Source organism: Lithobates pipiens, unplaced genomic scaffold (genome assembly GCF_037356315.1).
Source record: "Lithobates pipiens isolate NorthernLeopardFrog02 unplaced genomic scaffold, aLitPip1_a1.2 Scaffold_16, whole genome shotgun sequence".
In the NCBI taxonomy this organism is placed as follows: domain Eukaryota; kingdom Metazoa; phylum Chordata; class Amphibia; order Anura; family Ranidae; genus Lithobates; species Lithobates pipiens.
In genome coordinates, this window is record NW_027507748.1 from 111,425,232 (window position 1) to 111,442,095 (window position 16,864).

A 16,864-nucleotide genomic window follows, 5' to 3' on the forward strand; every position below is an offset into this window, starting at 1 on the left:
CCATTGGGTCCTGCTGCTGTCAAGCAAAATCAGTCAGTTAACGAGTAGAGAAAGGGACGGGGCCAGGCCGTGGCTCCATGTCTGAATGGACACAGTGAGCTGTGGCTCAGCTGTGTGCCCCTATAGCAAGCTGCTTGTTGTGGGGGCACTCAACAGGAGGGAGGGGCCAGAAGCATCGTAGAGCGACCCGAGAAGAGAAGGATCTGGGCTGCTCTGTGCAAAACCACTGCACAGAGAAGGTAAGTATAACATGTTTTAACAAAAAAAAAAGTTTAAGGGTCAACCTCAGTCTCAGGGACACTTTAGTCTGATATTGCTAAAGAATACAAATAACAAGGAATATTTTCACTGGTACATTTTATATATAAATAGTAGAGAAATGGTTATACTGAAAGTTTTCAACACCCACAAGTATAGAATTAAACCGTGCAACCATAATGTTATTCAATATATCATGCGTCTAAAAGCAGGTTTGTTGATTAATAATTAAAGGGCCTAATTATAAAAGTTAACAATTTATGAACAAATACCAGTTTCGATAGTTTTGTCTGTATGAAGTGTAGTTCAGTTTCTCAGTTTTTACTCTTTTAGAACAACAATAATCTAGAAATACCTATTAAAAATACAATTAAAATTCCCCCTTAGTCTCTACTCGCCTAGTTCTTTGTCAAGAATTTGTACCAAATTTTACCAAAATTCATCACAGTGATTGTATATGAGAAGAAAGTAGTGCCAGTGGTTGTAAACTTTAATGAATTATGAACAAAGCAAATCCCTTATATAGTGTGTACTTGTCTCAGTCCAGAGCACTAAGTGTAATTTCTGTCTGCTGCTTGGTTCCTCCTGCTATCTGAGTCACTTCTGCCAAGTTTCCTGAAGCCAAGAGAAAAACAGGTGACAGGGGAGGGATCTCCAACACAAAGCCTATGATTGGCAGCCTCGACTCTGTTCCTGCGTGCTGTTTGAAGGGGTGTATATCTCACTGAGGCCTGCAGAGTGTAACTTCAGCTCTCTGCCCCCTGCTTTTTGAAAGTTCAGACAAGCTATATAAATTCTGCACTTTGAACGGATGAGAGAAGAGAGGGCTCCAAATAAACATGTACAACTTATGTAGGAGAATTAGTTTCATCTCTGCATATCACCTGAGGCCAGTCACTTCACTGGGTATATGTGAGGTTTTACACCCACTTTAAGACAGTTCATAAGTATATAAGACACTTAAAAAAAATGCTTTTCTTTGTATAATGCCCATTTTTTTGCTGAGCTTTCAGATAAAATGTATCTTTTACTACATACATTTCAACTTTATAGTTCAAATCTTTATAAATTTGTAAACAAGTAAATGCAAAGTGTACCCATATGTAGAAAATGTATTTTGCCAACCTTCCCGTGAGCGTGCATCGGGGAAATTGTCAGTGTCACGTGCCATCTGTTATCAGTGTCACGTGTCATCAATGCCACGTATCAGTGCCATCTGTCATTAGTGTCACGTGTCATCAGTGCCACGCATTAGTGCCATCTGTTATCAGTGCCACATATTAGTGCCATCTGTCATCAGTGCCACGTGTCATCAGTGCCACGTATAAGTGTCATCTGTCATCAGTGCCACGTATAAGTGCCATCTGTCATCAGTGCCACATATTAGTGCCATCTGTCATCAGTGCCACGTATCAGTGCCATCTGTCATCAGTGCCACGTGTAATTGTCCTGGTGCTCCAGGGCCTTCAAAAGTGTAATAGGTAGTCAACAAGTTAGATGTGTAATTTATGCTCCTAGAACACCTGATGGCGCTCCCTGCATGTTGGGCCTCTCTATGTGGCCAGGCTGTGGAAAAGTCCCACACATGTGGTATCGTAATACTCAGGAGGAGTAGCAGAATGTATTTTGGGGAGTTATTTGTGCTATACACATGCCATGTGAGAGAAATAACCTATTACAATGACAATTTTGTGAGAAAAAAAAAATCTTTATTTTGCAAAGAATTGTGGGAAAAAAATGACAACATCAAAAACCTAACCATGCCTCTTACTAAATACCTTGGAATGTCTACTTTCAAAAAAAGGGTCATTTGGGGGTTATTTGTACTTTCCTGGCTTGTTTGGGTTGCAAGAAATGAGACAGGCCACCAGTACATCAGGTGTGATCAATTTTTTATGATTTGCACCACAGCTTGTAGACTTGCACAAAGACCAAATAATATCCACTAATTTTGGTTATTTTAACCAAAGATATGTAGCAGTATAAATTGTGGCCAAAATTCATGAAGAAAAATGTATAATTTGCAAAATGTTATCACAGAAACAAAGAAAATGCGTTTTTTTTTTAAATTTTCGGTCTTTTTTCATTTATAGCCCAAAAATAAAAAACCCAGAGGTGATCGAATACCACCAAAAGAAAGCTCTATGTGTATGAAAAAAAGGACAGAAAAATCATTTGGGTACAGTATTACATGACTGAGTAATTGTCATTCGAAGTGTGAAAGCACCGAAAGCTGAAAATCGGTCTGGTCATTTTATTAATCCAGTATTAGTAAAATGCAGCCAATGCAATACAAAATAATGTACAGTAGTGCAGAATAAAGATATAATTCTTTTGCACATTTTTACATATATGTGGCTTTTACAATGAATTGCAGAACAATTGCCTTCTTATAGTCTTATTAAGACTTATATGGCAAACATATTTTGACCTTCCTTTGCCAAAGTATATACTACCAACAAACCGGGGGCGGTGTTATAGTGGAATTGATAAAAAGTGGCTTTAATAACTTGGGGAAAAATAAACTCCTTCAAATTATATTTGATCCAAAACGCTTTTTACATTTCTTTTTTATGTAGTGGTGAAAGATAAGAACCCCTATTAGGTTTTTGTTGCTATTTGTGTTCCCCTTAGGGACATTCATTATACCTATAATAAACAAATAAAACGTACAAATCACTTGCTCTGTTTGTTAGACTGATAAATAGTGGAATAGTGGAAATCCAAAATTGTGGGTTATCGCTAGAAAAAGAATAGAGGGACAATATACCAACAAAAAAACTTGTTGGGGTGACACTTGTCTAAGCCCCTGTACACACGGTCGGAGATTTCCACAACCAAATCCGTCGGATTTTGCCCGTCGGATTTTGGCGAAAAAATCCGATCTTTCAGAACGTGATGACGTAATTTCGTTACGATGGGACTACATTCAGGCTAGTAGCCAATAGCTTTGATGTAGGAATTTGATCTGAGCATGCGTGGCACTTGGTCCGATCAAAATTCTCTACACATGATCGGAGGATGTCCGATCGGCCCAGTCGGTCGGGAAATATTTCCAACATGTTGGAAAATTGGGTCCGACGGATATTCCGACTGAATCAGTCCGATTTATAGCACACACAGTCGGATTATCCGACGACACGGTCCGATAGGACACATTCTGACGGATTCTCCGACCGTGTGTACAAGGGCTAAGACTACATTTCCCAATTCTTGTTGTGTCTACAGGAAAGGGAAATCTTCCCAATGGGACACAGATGGGATATCATTTCTGACAGTGGTTTTAACTATTCCTTATTCTATCCAGAAGGACAAAAAAAGCTTTGCTATAAATACACCCCAGCTGCAACTGAAAATAGCTTAATAACATACATTTCTTTACCAGCAAATATAGAGATAGGAGTGCTTTCTTTAGTATAGAGAGGCTAGAAGCAAGCAGGCAACACTGAGTCTTTTTATTGTTCATGCTTTCCAAAGTGAGCATCACTCATGTGCCCTAAAATAAATATTTATTTGTAAAGCAAATATTTTATCTAAATAATTTAAATAATATAAAATACCCATTTATAAACATGTAAACATTTTTTAAAAACAAATACAACTGAACAAAAAACATAGTTTAGGTATCCTTTTAGCAAATACTATGCAGCAGAAAACACATTAGAAGTGAGTAGATGCATCTCTTTCAATATCCATGTCTGATTCTGATTTAACGTTATGCTCTAAAAGCACCTTGGATGGCAGAACAAACCCAACTAAAGTAATACTCCTTCTGTACTTTATACAAAAAATATTTAGGTTTTTACATACTGTTTAAAACAAATGATGTTTGAACCCATGGTTTGAACCCATGCTTAACAGTGTCTTCCTGGGAACCCTAGGAAAAAGTAAAAATCACTTTAGCCAATATTGTATTAACAGACAATATTTTGGGGGGATTCACCCTTTCCATTTATCCCATTTTTATTGGAACTAAAAATACTGAAACTGAAAATCTTAAGAATAGATGGAAAATCTCCCAATGGGGACAGCTGTCTAAGAGAAGATTCCTCTCATTTCCTGTAGTTTCTTAACATAGAAAGTGACATGAAGGCCGCGTACACACGGGCGGACTATATGGCCTACTTAGTCCGTCGAAACACATTTCAGCGGACAGTCTGCTCGTGTGTGGGCTTCAGCGGACTTTTTCAGCGTGCAGTCTGGCGTACTAAGTATTTCGGATTTTTCGAAATTCTGTCCGTCATACTTTGGTTTCAGCGGACAATCCGCTCGTCAGTAGGCTAGTTCGACGGACTAAGAATGGCGCATGCTCAGAAAGGATTTACACGGCGAAAGGTTGCATTGCTGTGTATTGGACTTCCTATTTCTAGTCCCGTCGTACGTGCTGTACACGTCATCGCGCAAGCTTTCGACGGACTGTTTGTGCATCCGTGTGTGGTCAAGTCCGTTCATTCGAAAGTATGACGGACTGTCCGTCGGATTGTATGACGGACTAAGTAGGCCATACAGTCCGCCCATGTGTACGCGGCCGAAGTCTCCCCCTTGGACACAGACAGCATCAAAAATGTCATGAGGTTTTACCCATTTCCAATGTTATCCAAAACTAACCAGGCAGGTCTATTCCCTCAGATGTTCTATTGGATTGTAGTGAAAAACGGCATTTGCTTCAATTCCACTGTTATAGAAGACCCAGAAAAAGAAAATCAAGTAATAGAAGGTGGACTAGTGGGAATAGCCAAAGAAGTGCATATCTCATTGTAAATGATCACCTTGTAAAACAACCCAAGAGCTGGGGGAGGAGGAGCAACAGCACACTGAGCTTCCCAGTGAATGGCTGTGCATGGGAGGTGTGTCAGGACAAGTCTGATCATTGGAGGAGAGCAGGCAGAGTTCCCAGCATAGCTAGAGAACTGACCACAGTCTTCTTCTTAGTGTGGTCGTTTTTTCACACAAAGGAAGCAATAAAAAGAGAACAGGGTACTTTTTCATACAAGTACATGGTACAGCAGGCACACATCAGGAATATTAAGTGTTGGGGTTACAAACACTTTAAAAGAGGAGTGAGGCTCCTTGAAAATGATGAGTTCAGCATGATCAAAACACAAGATAAATGTAATTCCAAGTATAAAACTCATACTTTTATTTTTGTATGGGTGACGGTATCAATAGGTGTCATTACCCTATAAGGCTGCTCTCTTAGTTGAATTCTTTACTCCCCATATCCCCCCCAGCAGTAATCTTCCAGTGCTGTGGGGTTAATACAGCTACTGGACATGCCACAATCACTCATCAAGAGTGTGGAATATGCTTGCCCTTTCTGCTCCCTCCTCCACTGTGCTATATGAAAGTGTTCCATGAATGGAGGAGGGGCAGGTGACTGCCTCCTCCATTCACAGAATGCTTTTCATTGTTGGATGCTATAAGACAGCTCTTATGAATGAAGGAGGGAAGCAAAAAAGTACGGGCATAATCAGCATACTTGATGAGTGCCTATGACAAGTCCAGCAGCTGTATTAACCTCTACAGTACCTGAAGAGCCACTAGCACAGGGGACACTTTTCACTGAATGTAAGCCCTGTCCCTTGAGCTGACTGCTGACTTAAAACATTTAACTAAAGTTAGGTTTTAGGTAAGCATTCAATTGCAGAATGGTTGAACTGCTTAATCAGTGACACATTCCATATAATATCCAGCATTAATATATTAATTATCAATAGAAAATCTGAATAACAAGGAGTACTGGTTTTTTTTACAAGGGCACATAGACTAACTATGAAAGACAAGAGACTTTAATTTAACACAAGGTATATGGTAGTGGATTACAATGATATAACACCACCATTATTATTTTTTGTATGGCTACATACAGACTTGAAACTCTTCCAATCCTAAATGTGACTAAGAGCACTTTCATTGTACGAGGAAGAAAATGTCCATATGAGCCGCACATCTCTGCAAACCCCAGGTAAGAAAGTGCAACAGCCTCAACCCAGGCTCCAGCCAGGCCACACCCCTGGTGCGTTTCACTTCACCCCCAGAGTTTAATCACGGGGATCCCCATGATGTCAGAATGAGCTCCGTCCTAGCCTGCACAGTGGTCAGCTTTATTGACTGGAATTCCTACAGCTTGAACGGGGAAATCCACAATTTCAGTTTGGGGTCACACTAAGAGCACTTTCATACTGCTTTGGTGCCATTTACCCTCGGTGCGAGTGCAGGCGCAACAAAAGTCCTGCATGCTCTATGTTTGGTGCCCTTTCAGAAAATGCACCAAAACCAACCAACCAATCTAATAGAAGTCTATGGGAAAGTGCAGTTAACAAGTACAAAAACATTGCAATGCTCCTGCACTGCAGGGAAACCACACCAAAGTAATGTGAAAGGGGCCTTAAGCAACTATACAGCAAGCAGATGTCATGTAAAGATCAATAAGGTCACAGTGTCTATACTCACCTCATCTATTTTCCGTTTGTGTAGTGGGACCTTACAGTGTTACTTTATGCTGTCTGTTATCCAGCTGTATGTGGACACTTACACTCACCACAGTGACCAATATGAATAGTCTGTTCTTGGCATGTTTGCTATAGTTGTACACTGTTGCAGGTAAGTATCAGTCTGTACACGGCCTTTCTAAATCACAATATATCAAGAAATTCCATATTTCGTAGACTGACACTGCAAAGAAAACATCAGCCTAATCAGTTTACAGTGGCTTTGTTGTCCCATCTTCAAAGGATTCCTGTTCGGTCAAAGCCTCTGATATGGCTTGTAGCTGCACATTGGCTTCTCCAGGTTCTTTCACTCTTTTTCCTTTGATACTAAATTCCCTGATGTGTGGTACTAAGGTTTTCCATGTTTTACCTAAAATATAAATGCAAGTATATATCACTGTGTTTATTTTTTAAAGGGAGTCTATGAACTACTAAAATATTTGAAGGCAAACTATCCAATGTAGGGGTGTACAAGCTGTGACTTACAGGCTGCATGCGGCCCAAGATGGCAAAGAATGGGGCCCAACACAAAATTGGAAACTTACTTAAAAATTATGATTTTTAAAATTTCTTTGTAAAAATGCGGTTACTCTTAGGCCGCGTACACACGGGCAGACTGTTCGCCCAACTTTGTCCGCTGAACAGTGTTTCAGCGGACAGTCCGCTCGTGTGTGGGCTTCAGCGGACAGTTTCAGCGGACAGTCTGACGAACAAAGTTTTTCGGAATTTCCGTAAGACAGTCCGCTGAAACTTGGTTTCAGCGGACAGTCCGCTCGTGTGTAGGCTTGTTCGACAAACTAAGTTTCGCGCATGCTCAGAAAGGATTTACACGGCGAAGGTTGCATTGCAGTGTATTGGACGTCGTATTTCTCGTCCCGTCGTACGTGCCGTTCACGTCATCGCGCACGCTTTCAGCGGACTGTTCGTTTATCGTGTGTGGTCAAGTCCGTTCATGCAAATTTTGAGCGGACTGTTTGTCGGATTGTTTGACGAACAAAGTTGGGCGAACAGTCCGCCCGTGTGTACGCGGCCTTAGTGAACACATGCGGCCAAAGAAAAATTGAACAGTGTCTCTTTACTGGACTTTTATCTTCCCAAAGAAAAATATCTCACTCTTCACAATCACGCCTTATTCATGTCATCAGTTTTCAGCACCTATATTTGTGAACAACTATTTTCAAGGGTGAAGCACACGAAGGGCAAAATTAGAACCAAAATATCTGATGTGCACCTTGAGAATTGTTACTACATCCATCAAACCACATATTGATCCATTTGTTTATCAAAAACAAATATCACAATAGTTTTATGTTCCCCTCTTTTATTTTTACAATAAAAAATATTACAAACAAATTCATTTTTCTTACTCAGATAGATACATTAACTACAGTATATCAGTGATTGTTAACTTATGATTTGCCCGGCTTTTTCTGCACATCAGCTATCCTTATTGTGTATTTTATTTGTAGCCCAAGACAATTCCTCTTTTTCCAATGTGGCCTAGGAAGGTCAAAAATGTGGACACCTCTGATCTAATGTATGGTAGCATATAATATATGCAGTAAAGTTAGTCATAAATAAACATAGGAATGACATATTAAGAGTTGAGTCACTAAAGGGGTAAAGAATGATCACTTAGCTTATTAAAACAAGCTGAAACTATGTTTACTTTACATATCAAGTCATATGCAAGGGAAACTAAAAAAGCTGGATTTGTACTTACACATTAATTGATTGAAAGCTGAATTCCAGGAATTCAGCAACTTTGTAAAAACTGCAGGCATACCATGAGTTAATTCTACTGAGGAACCTGTCGCCTCATAGACTTATCTCTAATATCCACATCTGTTCCAGGAGGATACCCAGACGCCTGCTGCCCATTAACAGAAGCCTTTGTATTTTGTGAATGTGGTCATAGCTGCTGTGTTTACTTCTCTACTCTCAAAGCCAGAGTATATCCTCCAGGAGTGATTAGACCTGGAGGCAACATGCACTTAATTCAACATAAAGAGGCTATAAACCCCACTTGGTAATTTTTACCTACAGGTAAGCCTATAAAAAGGCTTACCTGTAGGTACTGTAAAATGAATATCTCCTAAACGTGCACAGTTTAGGAGATATTCGCCCTGCATGCAGCCAGTGACATCACTGGAGCATGTCATCTGAAAGTCCGGCAAATTTAGAGCTTTGTGTCAGAACCAAAGGCTTGTGCGTGTATGCGCAACATTCACATCTTGACCGCTCCAGCCAATCACAGCACCAGAGCTCACGAACCTGGAAGAAAGAGAAGAGGAAAAATGTCAGCCCTCTCAGCAGTGACTTTACAGTGCTGGAGGGCTTAGTTCCAAGGTGAAAATTTCATAATGTGCTAGTATGTGATGCATACTACCACAATAAGCAATTGCCTTTTTTCCTTTTTTTTGTATCCATGGTTTACTACCATTTTAACTCATAGTGCGCCTGCACTTTTTGAAAAGTTGCAGAATACCTGAAATTTAGCTTGAATTGAACACATCATCATGTTATTCACTAGGTTAAGTTCAAATTAATTTTGCAGAGTAAAAAGTAGCCTTTACTTTGACTTCCATCACCACTGTCACTGCTCCATCTCTCCACCTCCTCCAATCAGAGAACGATTAACTTATATACCTTATAACTTGGTGCAGTTTCTCTTCTCCACAATTAGTATCTCCTTAGCAATGTTATAATAACTATTTCTATAGTCTCCTTTATATACAACATTTATGCCAGAATGAATGTATAATGAATTGTGCTGATCTTGCATAAATGAGAGATATAATAATAAATGGCAAATTAGGTAGATGCTGTTTTTTTCATTTTAAACGTATGAAAATTCAAATTCACCTTTGTCTGTGATTGTACGGTATTTATTATAACAGAACAACATATAGCCAATATAAAACTCATCATCTCAGTCTGTGTTACCTCTTGTTATCCGAAATGACGTATTTAGAGGGCTTTTCATCATTCCACAATTTCCAGGATCTTCATTGATTATTCCTAAATTTGAGTTCCACTTGGTCCAATTTACCTCATCAACTCTGCATGCATATAAGAAAATGTATACAGTTTGCAACTAAAATATGTAAAGTTTTCTTAAATTTTTAACAGAAACAGATAAAGTCAAATGTTAGTATGCAGGATTCTACAAAGAACAGGAGGTAATAACTCTTGCATCCCTTTGTAATAACAGATAACAAGGAAAACATTTTTTAAGGCATTAATAGACAACAGTATCCATACTATGCATGACATAATCCTACAAAGCATCCTAATCACAAAATCCTTCCATCTCCCAACAAGCACCATATCATATATTTTTACAACATCTACAGAATTGTTGTGGCTGCTTGATAGTAGGCTTGAGCATGACATATTTCGTAAGTATTTTTTTATATGGAAAGAATGTGTTTTTTCAAAATGATTATCAGACCACAAAATAAGCCCACAATAAAAATGTCTCAATCTTTGCCTTGGCATCTGAGAAAGACCCATAGGTTAAGCGGTAAGATCACAAGGACCTTCAAAAATACATTAGTATGCCCATTGTTAGAATCATGGTAACCCACGTACCTACACATCCACAGCAGATATAGAAGTCTCACATTGAAATGATAAATGGAAATTGTATACTCTATGTCCAGATGTCTACACGGTACTTATGGGGAGCTAGTATTTCAGGGTACTGGTTAGTATGTAGTTCACTATTATAAAGAGAAACCATAGATGGTCCATAAATGGAAAAAAAACTGTAACATATAATGTAACTGGACAACCTATTCCCAGACTACAACTCAGCTGAAATCACACAAAAAAAGATATTCAGATATGCTGTAGAGACATTTTACTATCAGGTTCTTCTATTTTCCTGGACTTCGCTCCACTTTCCTGTTACAGCAGTTATGCAGGTTGGCTAAGGCAGAGCTATTGTACACAGTAATCAGGATTAAGTAACAAAATTGGGCTAACACACTCCCTCTCCTTCACAATATAAGTGTGGGGATGCATGTGCTGAAGGGTGTGACTGGTACATGGCTATGCCAGAACAGTAAACTGGAGTGTGAGGGCAGGGAGCAGTGTTATCACTGGAAGAAAAGCATATTTCCAAGCAAAAATCTTTCGCACATCATAACATGCAGGAAATGTAAAGAGTTAAAGTAGCACAAAATGAACCCCGCCCCCCCCCCCCCTGGGATGTTGGCGTTGTGGGACAATACCGGGGGACTTCATTCATATATTTTGGACCTGCCCAGCCATTGTTGACTACTGGAAGGAGATACTAGGGGTCATTACACAGGTCACCTCCATATCGCTCCAACTCTCTATAGAAACTTGCATACTGGGCCTGATAGACCATCTAATTCCCACTGTGGCGCGGTGCACCCTAGCTTGGCTACTTCTCTTCTATGCCCGCAAGGCCATTGCACTCAGCTGGCGTAAGCCCACTCCTCCTCCTCTCTCCCTGTGGAAAAAATTGGTGAACGAAAGCCTGCCTCTCTACAAGGACTGCTATGTTAATAGGGGTTGCCCGCAAAAATATGACAAGGTCTGGTCCAGCTGGCTGGCGGATGCCTCCACGGCCTCGGACCCACAGCCTACTTAACGCATTATCGTTTGTTAATGAATAGGAATATGCACTAGTGTAAATGTTGTATATCTGAGTAGCATGGTTTAGTTCCGAGTCGTCCTACTGCACATGGAGATGGCTATCTGTGGCCGTTGAGATGCCTTGAATTCTCCGACATGTTTTGTATGTAACACACTGTCTTATATTGCAACTCTATACACGTCACGCCTGTAACACTAATCGTGACCGATGTATGTGTTTTTGTTTTTGTTTGTTTTGTTTTGCTTTTGGTTGCTTGTTCACTGTCTAAATCCCAATAAACAGATTTGCAAAAAAAAAAAAAAGAGTTAAAGTAGAAGTTAAGGCTTACAATACCGTACACTTTAAATGTTGCATTCTATTTGTCTCATATTCCCTAACTATATCATTTTATAAATACATTTTTTGAGCTTTTTTTAAACTCTGGCGAGTGTGCCTGTCAATGTGGCTGGTGCAGATAGCGACTTTTAACTCTTTTAAGGCTGACAAAGCCTCGAGCTGGCCATAGACAGATCAAATACTGTATTAGCTGGTTCAGCAGGGACCGGGCAAATTTTGATGCGTGTGCGTGGCCATCCCTGTTCAAAAGAAGTCGATTGTTAGATCGACTTCTGTCAAAAAGACAAGCTGGAAAACCTTTGTCAATCAGCGACTGCAGCTAATCTGCTTACTTCCCTCTGCCAAACTGTCATTTTATATTGCAGGACCATGCCTTAAGTACGAGCCATGCGCTTGGCTTACAGCTGCTGTGCAGCTCCATTAATCTCAATGGGCACGTTTGGCAGGCGGTGTCACCTGTCAAACTTGCCTCTCTGCATCATTGAAGACTGTCCACTGCCAAAGAAGAACAAAAGAGAAGGAGCGACACCTGAATGCCACCTTGTTTGCCAGCTTCAAGGTGTATTATTCTGTTGAAGTAGATTCTGCACTGCAACAGCATTATTTCAAATGCTGGAATACTTTTGTGGGAAGGTGAATATTCTATTTTTAAAATTCATGGTTTCAGTTAATGATAGATGACGTTATATAAAACGAAATTTACCTGAAACACCATCTGTAATCCTCTTTGCCATCAGGCGTTACTCCCACCAGCACAGATTTTCCAGATCTGAATCTGTTTGTGAAGTAGGTCAACATACTTTTTTCGATGTCCAATATAGTAATCGCCCTCTGTAAAAAATACATGAATACAAATTAGACTAAGTATAAATATATTTGCTTAACAAAATACTGAAGACCTGCTCAATGTGTAATGATAATTTTAATGAGGACTCGTCTTACCTTGTCTTAATACATGCTTCTGTTTTCAAAGAAAGGTTTATAGACTTGTGGTCACATCTAGACAATCCCAGGCTACCATGACCATTGTGTACCTAATACTGAACTGCAGACAGCTACATACAGAATTGAACTGCAAATATATGAACTGGTTATGTTCCAAATAATTTGTAATGCCAGTCATAGACGGAGCAAATTTCTTTCCTACAACCACTTGATTTCCCCATAAACATAGATAGTGTTCACAGAGGAATACCTCCCGTGGAGACATTGTGTTCTCCCGGTGGGGGAAGGTGTCCCCAGCAGGAGAACACAGTGAATACTGCTAGCAGCTATAATAGCTGCTAGCAATAATCACATGTAAAATCCAGCAGGCTGGTTGTACCCAAGTTAACTATTCTCAACTGCAGTTAAACAATACAGCATGAACACAAACAAGATGTGCGTTACATCTAGGTTAAGCCCGTCGCATTTCATGGAATCTATACAATCATCAGGGGCGGATGCATGATACATCTATGAGGAGAGGTAAGTGTACCAAAATCAAACATTCATAGACAAAAATTGGAAAAGAAAAAATATACATACAGGGAGGATAAAATGGTTATCCCTGTAAGACTCACATATCTGCTTAATGTGAAACAAACACACCGCCAGGGTGCTAGGGCCGAAATGAATGCCTGGTCCAGAAGCTGTGGTAATAGGGTCCAACAGGAACACAGGGAACATGAATTTAGGTGTAACCCAGAGTATCTGGAACAGTGGGACAGATGGGCTCCATTCTGTTGATCAATAAAAATATGAAATACCAAATGGTACGGAAAATATAAAAAATGTAAGCTAATCAAAGAGAGGAGCCCACCCAGCGTCACGCAAGGCATGACATTTAGGATGGACACCAGAGTCAGGGCAGAGACCACTCACTGAACCCCAGAGGTCCATCCCACCGTCAGCCAAGATGGTGACACCTGCTTGTGTCAGCAGAGGGTGCCAAAGGCACCAACTGCACAAGAGGCAGCATGGCGCTGATTCCAAGGCAGAAAAACACCCCACCCACATCCCCGAATTGGGTGGGGGGGACAGGGGAGGGGCACCAAGAAGGCATCGCAGCTCCCAGAGGGAATAAGGCAAACAAATCGGTCCAACACGCCGGCAGTGTGCATGCAGACACAGGCCACAGACTGTGTTAAATGCATTTGTCTTGGAATGGTACATGGAATGTACTGATACACATCTTGTGCTCTGCACCATACATTGCTGGTCCTTACTCTTATATCAGCAACACCAGGTAACTACCACTATTATTATGACATTCATTTCATATACGGGTTTTAATCCTAGGATTTTACCAATTTCTGGGGACTTACCTTGTTTTGATATCAGTTTATACTTATTTTATTTGGGCTCCTCTCTTTGATTAGCTTGCATTTTTATATTTTCAGTACCATTTGATATTTCATATATTTATTGATCCACAGAATGGAGTCCATCTGTCCCACTGTTCCAGATACTCGGGGTTACACCTAAATTCATGCTCCCTGTGTTCCTGTTGGACCCTATTACCACAGCTTCAGGACCAGGCATTCATTTTGACCCTAGCACCCTGGCGGTGTGTTTGTTTCACACTAAGCAGATATGTGAGTCTTACAGGGATGACCATTTATCCTCCCTGTATGTATATTCTTTCTTTTGCAATTTTTGTCTATGAATGGTTGATTTTGATACGCTTACCTCTCCTCATAGCTGTATCATGTATCCGCCCCTGATGATTGTGTAGATTCCATGAAAAGCGTCATGCTTAACCTAGATGCAACGCACACATACTTACATGGTCTTTGGATCAAGGCAATACTGTGGATTATAACTGTTGTATTACAGTGATCTTGTTATTATTGAGGACAATATTATTGTATATTCTATTCATGTTTTTAACATGTAAATGATTTGGATACACGATTTGTTATATTATGTGCCACTATTGCATATAATGTCTGCTATGTACCTACTCAATCATGGCAAACAAATATATACTTGTTCATGTTTTCACTAATTCCTTTGATTAGCTACAATATACACACCTCATTTAAAGTCCCAACCCTCTTTCTTTATGTGCATTCTATACACAGGGTCAAGTTTTAAGCCCCTCCCACTCTTAGTCAATATTGACACACCCACAGTTTGTCCCCACCCTGTTCCCTTACTTTGCCCCCTACTCCACTCCCATCGGAGGACTGAAGATTTCTATGATTTTGTATTCTTTTTTGTGTCTTTTATTTTTGTAGGTAAACTTAGGCTTTAACAAAATAAAGCAAACAGAAGACTGGTCAAAATTAGTTTTCCTTTCACTAATAATAATATAATGTATAACTGGCGCCAATGTTTAGTTAGATATGCCAACAGTTACAGATAAAAAGTGATTATTCGCTTGTGAAAAGGGTAGAGAATTCTGAATTCCAGAGAAATTTATAAACCATCTTTGCGTGGGGGCTTCCCCCACTTTACAAGAGTTATGCAGTGTACACACGACCATACTTTCCAGCAGACTAGGCCCGACGGACTTTCAGCGGAGTTCCAATGGACTTGGCCACACACGAATGGACTAAGTCTGTTCTTTTGAACGTGATGACGTAAACGGGACTAAACAAGGAAGTTCAATAGCCAGTAGCCAATAGCTTCCCTTGCATCGTATTTGATCTGTCTGACCAGCACACAGACGAACGTTTTTCCCAATTTTTAGTCTGTCGGAATTGAGTCCATCGGATAGATTTGAAACATGTTCTATTTCTAGGTCTGTCAGATTTTTTTTTTCGAAAACCGATCAGACTAGCCCACAGACGATTGGATTGTCCGACGGACTAATCCCTTCGGACCTAGTCTGCCGGAAAGTCCAGTCGTGTGCACATGGCATTAGATGCTCATTTTTCTCTAGATAAATACTAAAACAAAGTTTTACTCATCTTATCTCTCGCTCCCCTGACAGCTGGCATTTTCTTGTTCCCTCTGTGGCAGGGTGACCTTGTGTCACTGTTTAATGCGGTGGTTTACGTTAGCGCTGAGCCCCATCCTCTTGAGGAGGTCAGTGTTTGAAGGGAGCTGTGGGAGGTGCTGGTGTGTACCATGGTGTCCAGGTTAGGACAGGCCAAGGTCCAAGCCTGAGAGAGTCCATGAGGGACAGAGCAGCTAATAAGAAGCTGTAGAAAGAGTCCATTAGGGACAGGGCAGCTAGGAAGCTGTAAGAAAGATGCAGAGCTGGGGTGCAGCATCTGTAAACAATGGGTTGTGTTTTATGGTCAGGGGGACTCTGAAGAGGTACTTGGGGCAGTGTCAGGGCTGGGCTCAGCCCTTCCTTCTCTGAGCTGGCCGCTCAGCTGTTGGCTAATTGCCAGCTCCCATCTCTCTCCAGTTACTCAGCTGTTGTTCATATACTGCTCGCCAGTCCTGCCTACTTAAGCTGTCCAGTCCAGAGGGTCTCTGCCTTCGCCTTGGTCAACATCACAAGAAACATCTCCTGTGTTCCTGTTTAAAGACGGGCTTTGCTGACATCCCTTCTGGCTCCAGATCCTGCTTGCTGTTCCACTAATTTGACCCCTGACTTTTGGCTTGGCTGACTATCCATTCTGGTTACTGAACTCTGGCTATGTTTTGACTACGTTTGTTCTTTTTTAATAATAAAAGTAAACAAGTGTGATTTAACTGTACTTCTGTCTCTGTATGATTTCATGGTTTTTGACAAGCAGTAATGCTGCCGCACGAGAGCCAGGAGGCTGAATTTTTTTTTCATTCATAGTGATGGTGAGAACTCCCTGTGTGGGAAGACATGCCTGCATGAATTTTGACTTTCTTTTAAAAAAAAGTGGGCAGGAAAGCCCTGGAAAACTATATCTGGCGCAGAGTAAAGCACAATGTTTTGGCACTACCATTGAGTCAAGAAACCCAGATGCGTCAGACCTCTGACACCCTGGGTTATATGCGGCCATCTGCATCCTCACAAAGGAGGACTCTGCTGGTCCTGCAGTGCATGTTGTGACATCAGAGTAAAATGGAATGTTACACTATAAAAAGAATCATGGCCTGGTGGAGCACATGGCCACAACGATTTTACTCTTGGGCCTGCTACTTTATTACACCAGGAAATGTATTACAATGCATTGTAAAAAATACATTTTGCAATTTGTGGGCTCATTGGCTGTTTAATCCCTCCACAGCAGTG

General features: G+C 40.6%; 1 protein-coding gene across 1 annotated transcript in view; it reads right to left on the minus strand.

The window, feature by feature from the left end:
- Window positions 1-1,955: 1,955 nt before the first annotated feature.
- The window catches only part of TRPV1 (transient receptor potential cation channel subfamily V member 1), a 72,042-nt gene continuing 57,133 nt past the window's right edge, over window positions 1,956-16,864 (minus strand). The window contains exons 14-16 of the mRNA XM_077480265.1: window positions 12,419-12,546; window positions 9,696-9,811; window positions 1,956-7,119 (exon numbers count right to left, since the gene is read on the minus strand). Coding sequence (XP_077336391.1) covers window positions 6,962-7,119; window positions 9,696-9,811; window positions 12,419-12,546 — 402 coding nt within the window. The 3' untranslated portion in view covers window positions 1,956-6,961. The remainder of the gene's footprint in view (window positions 7,120-9,695; window positions 9,812-12,418; window positions 12,547-16,864) is intronic.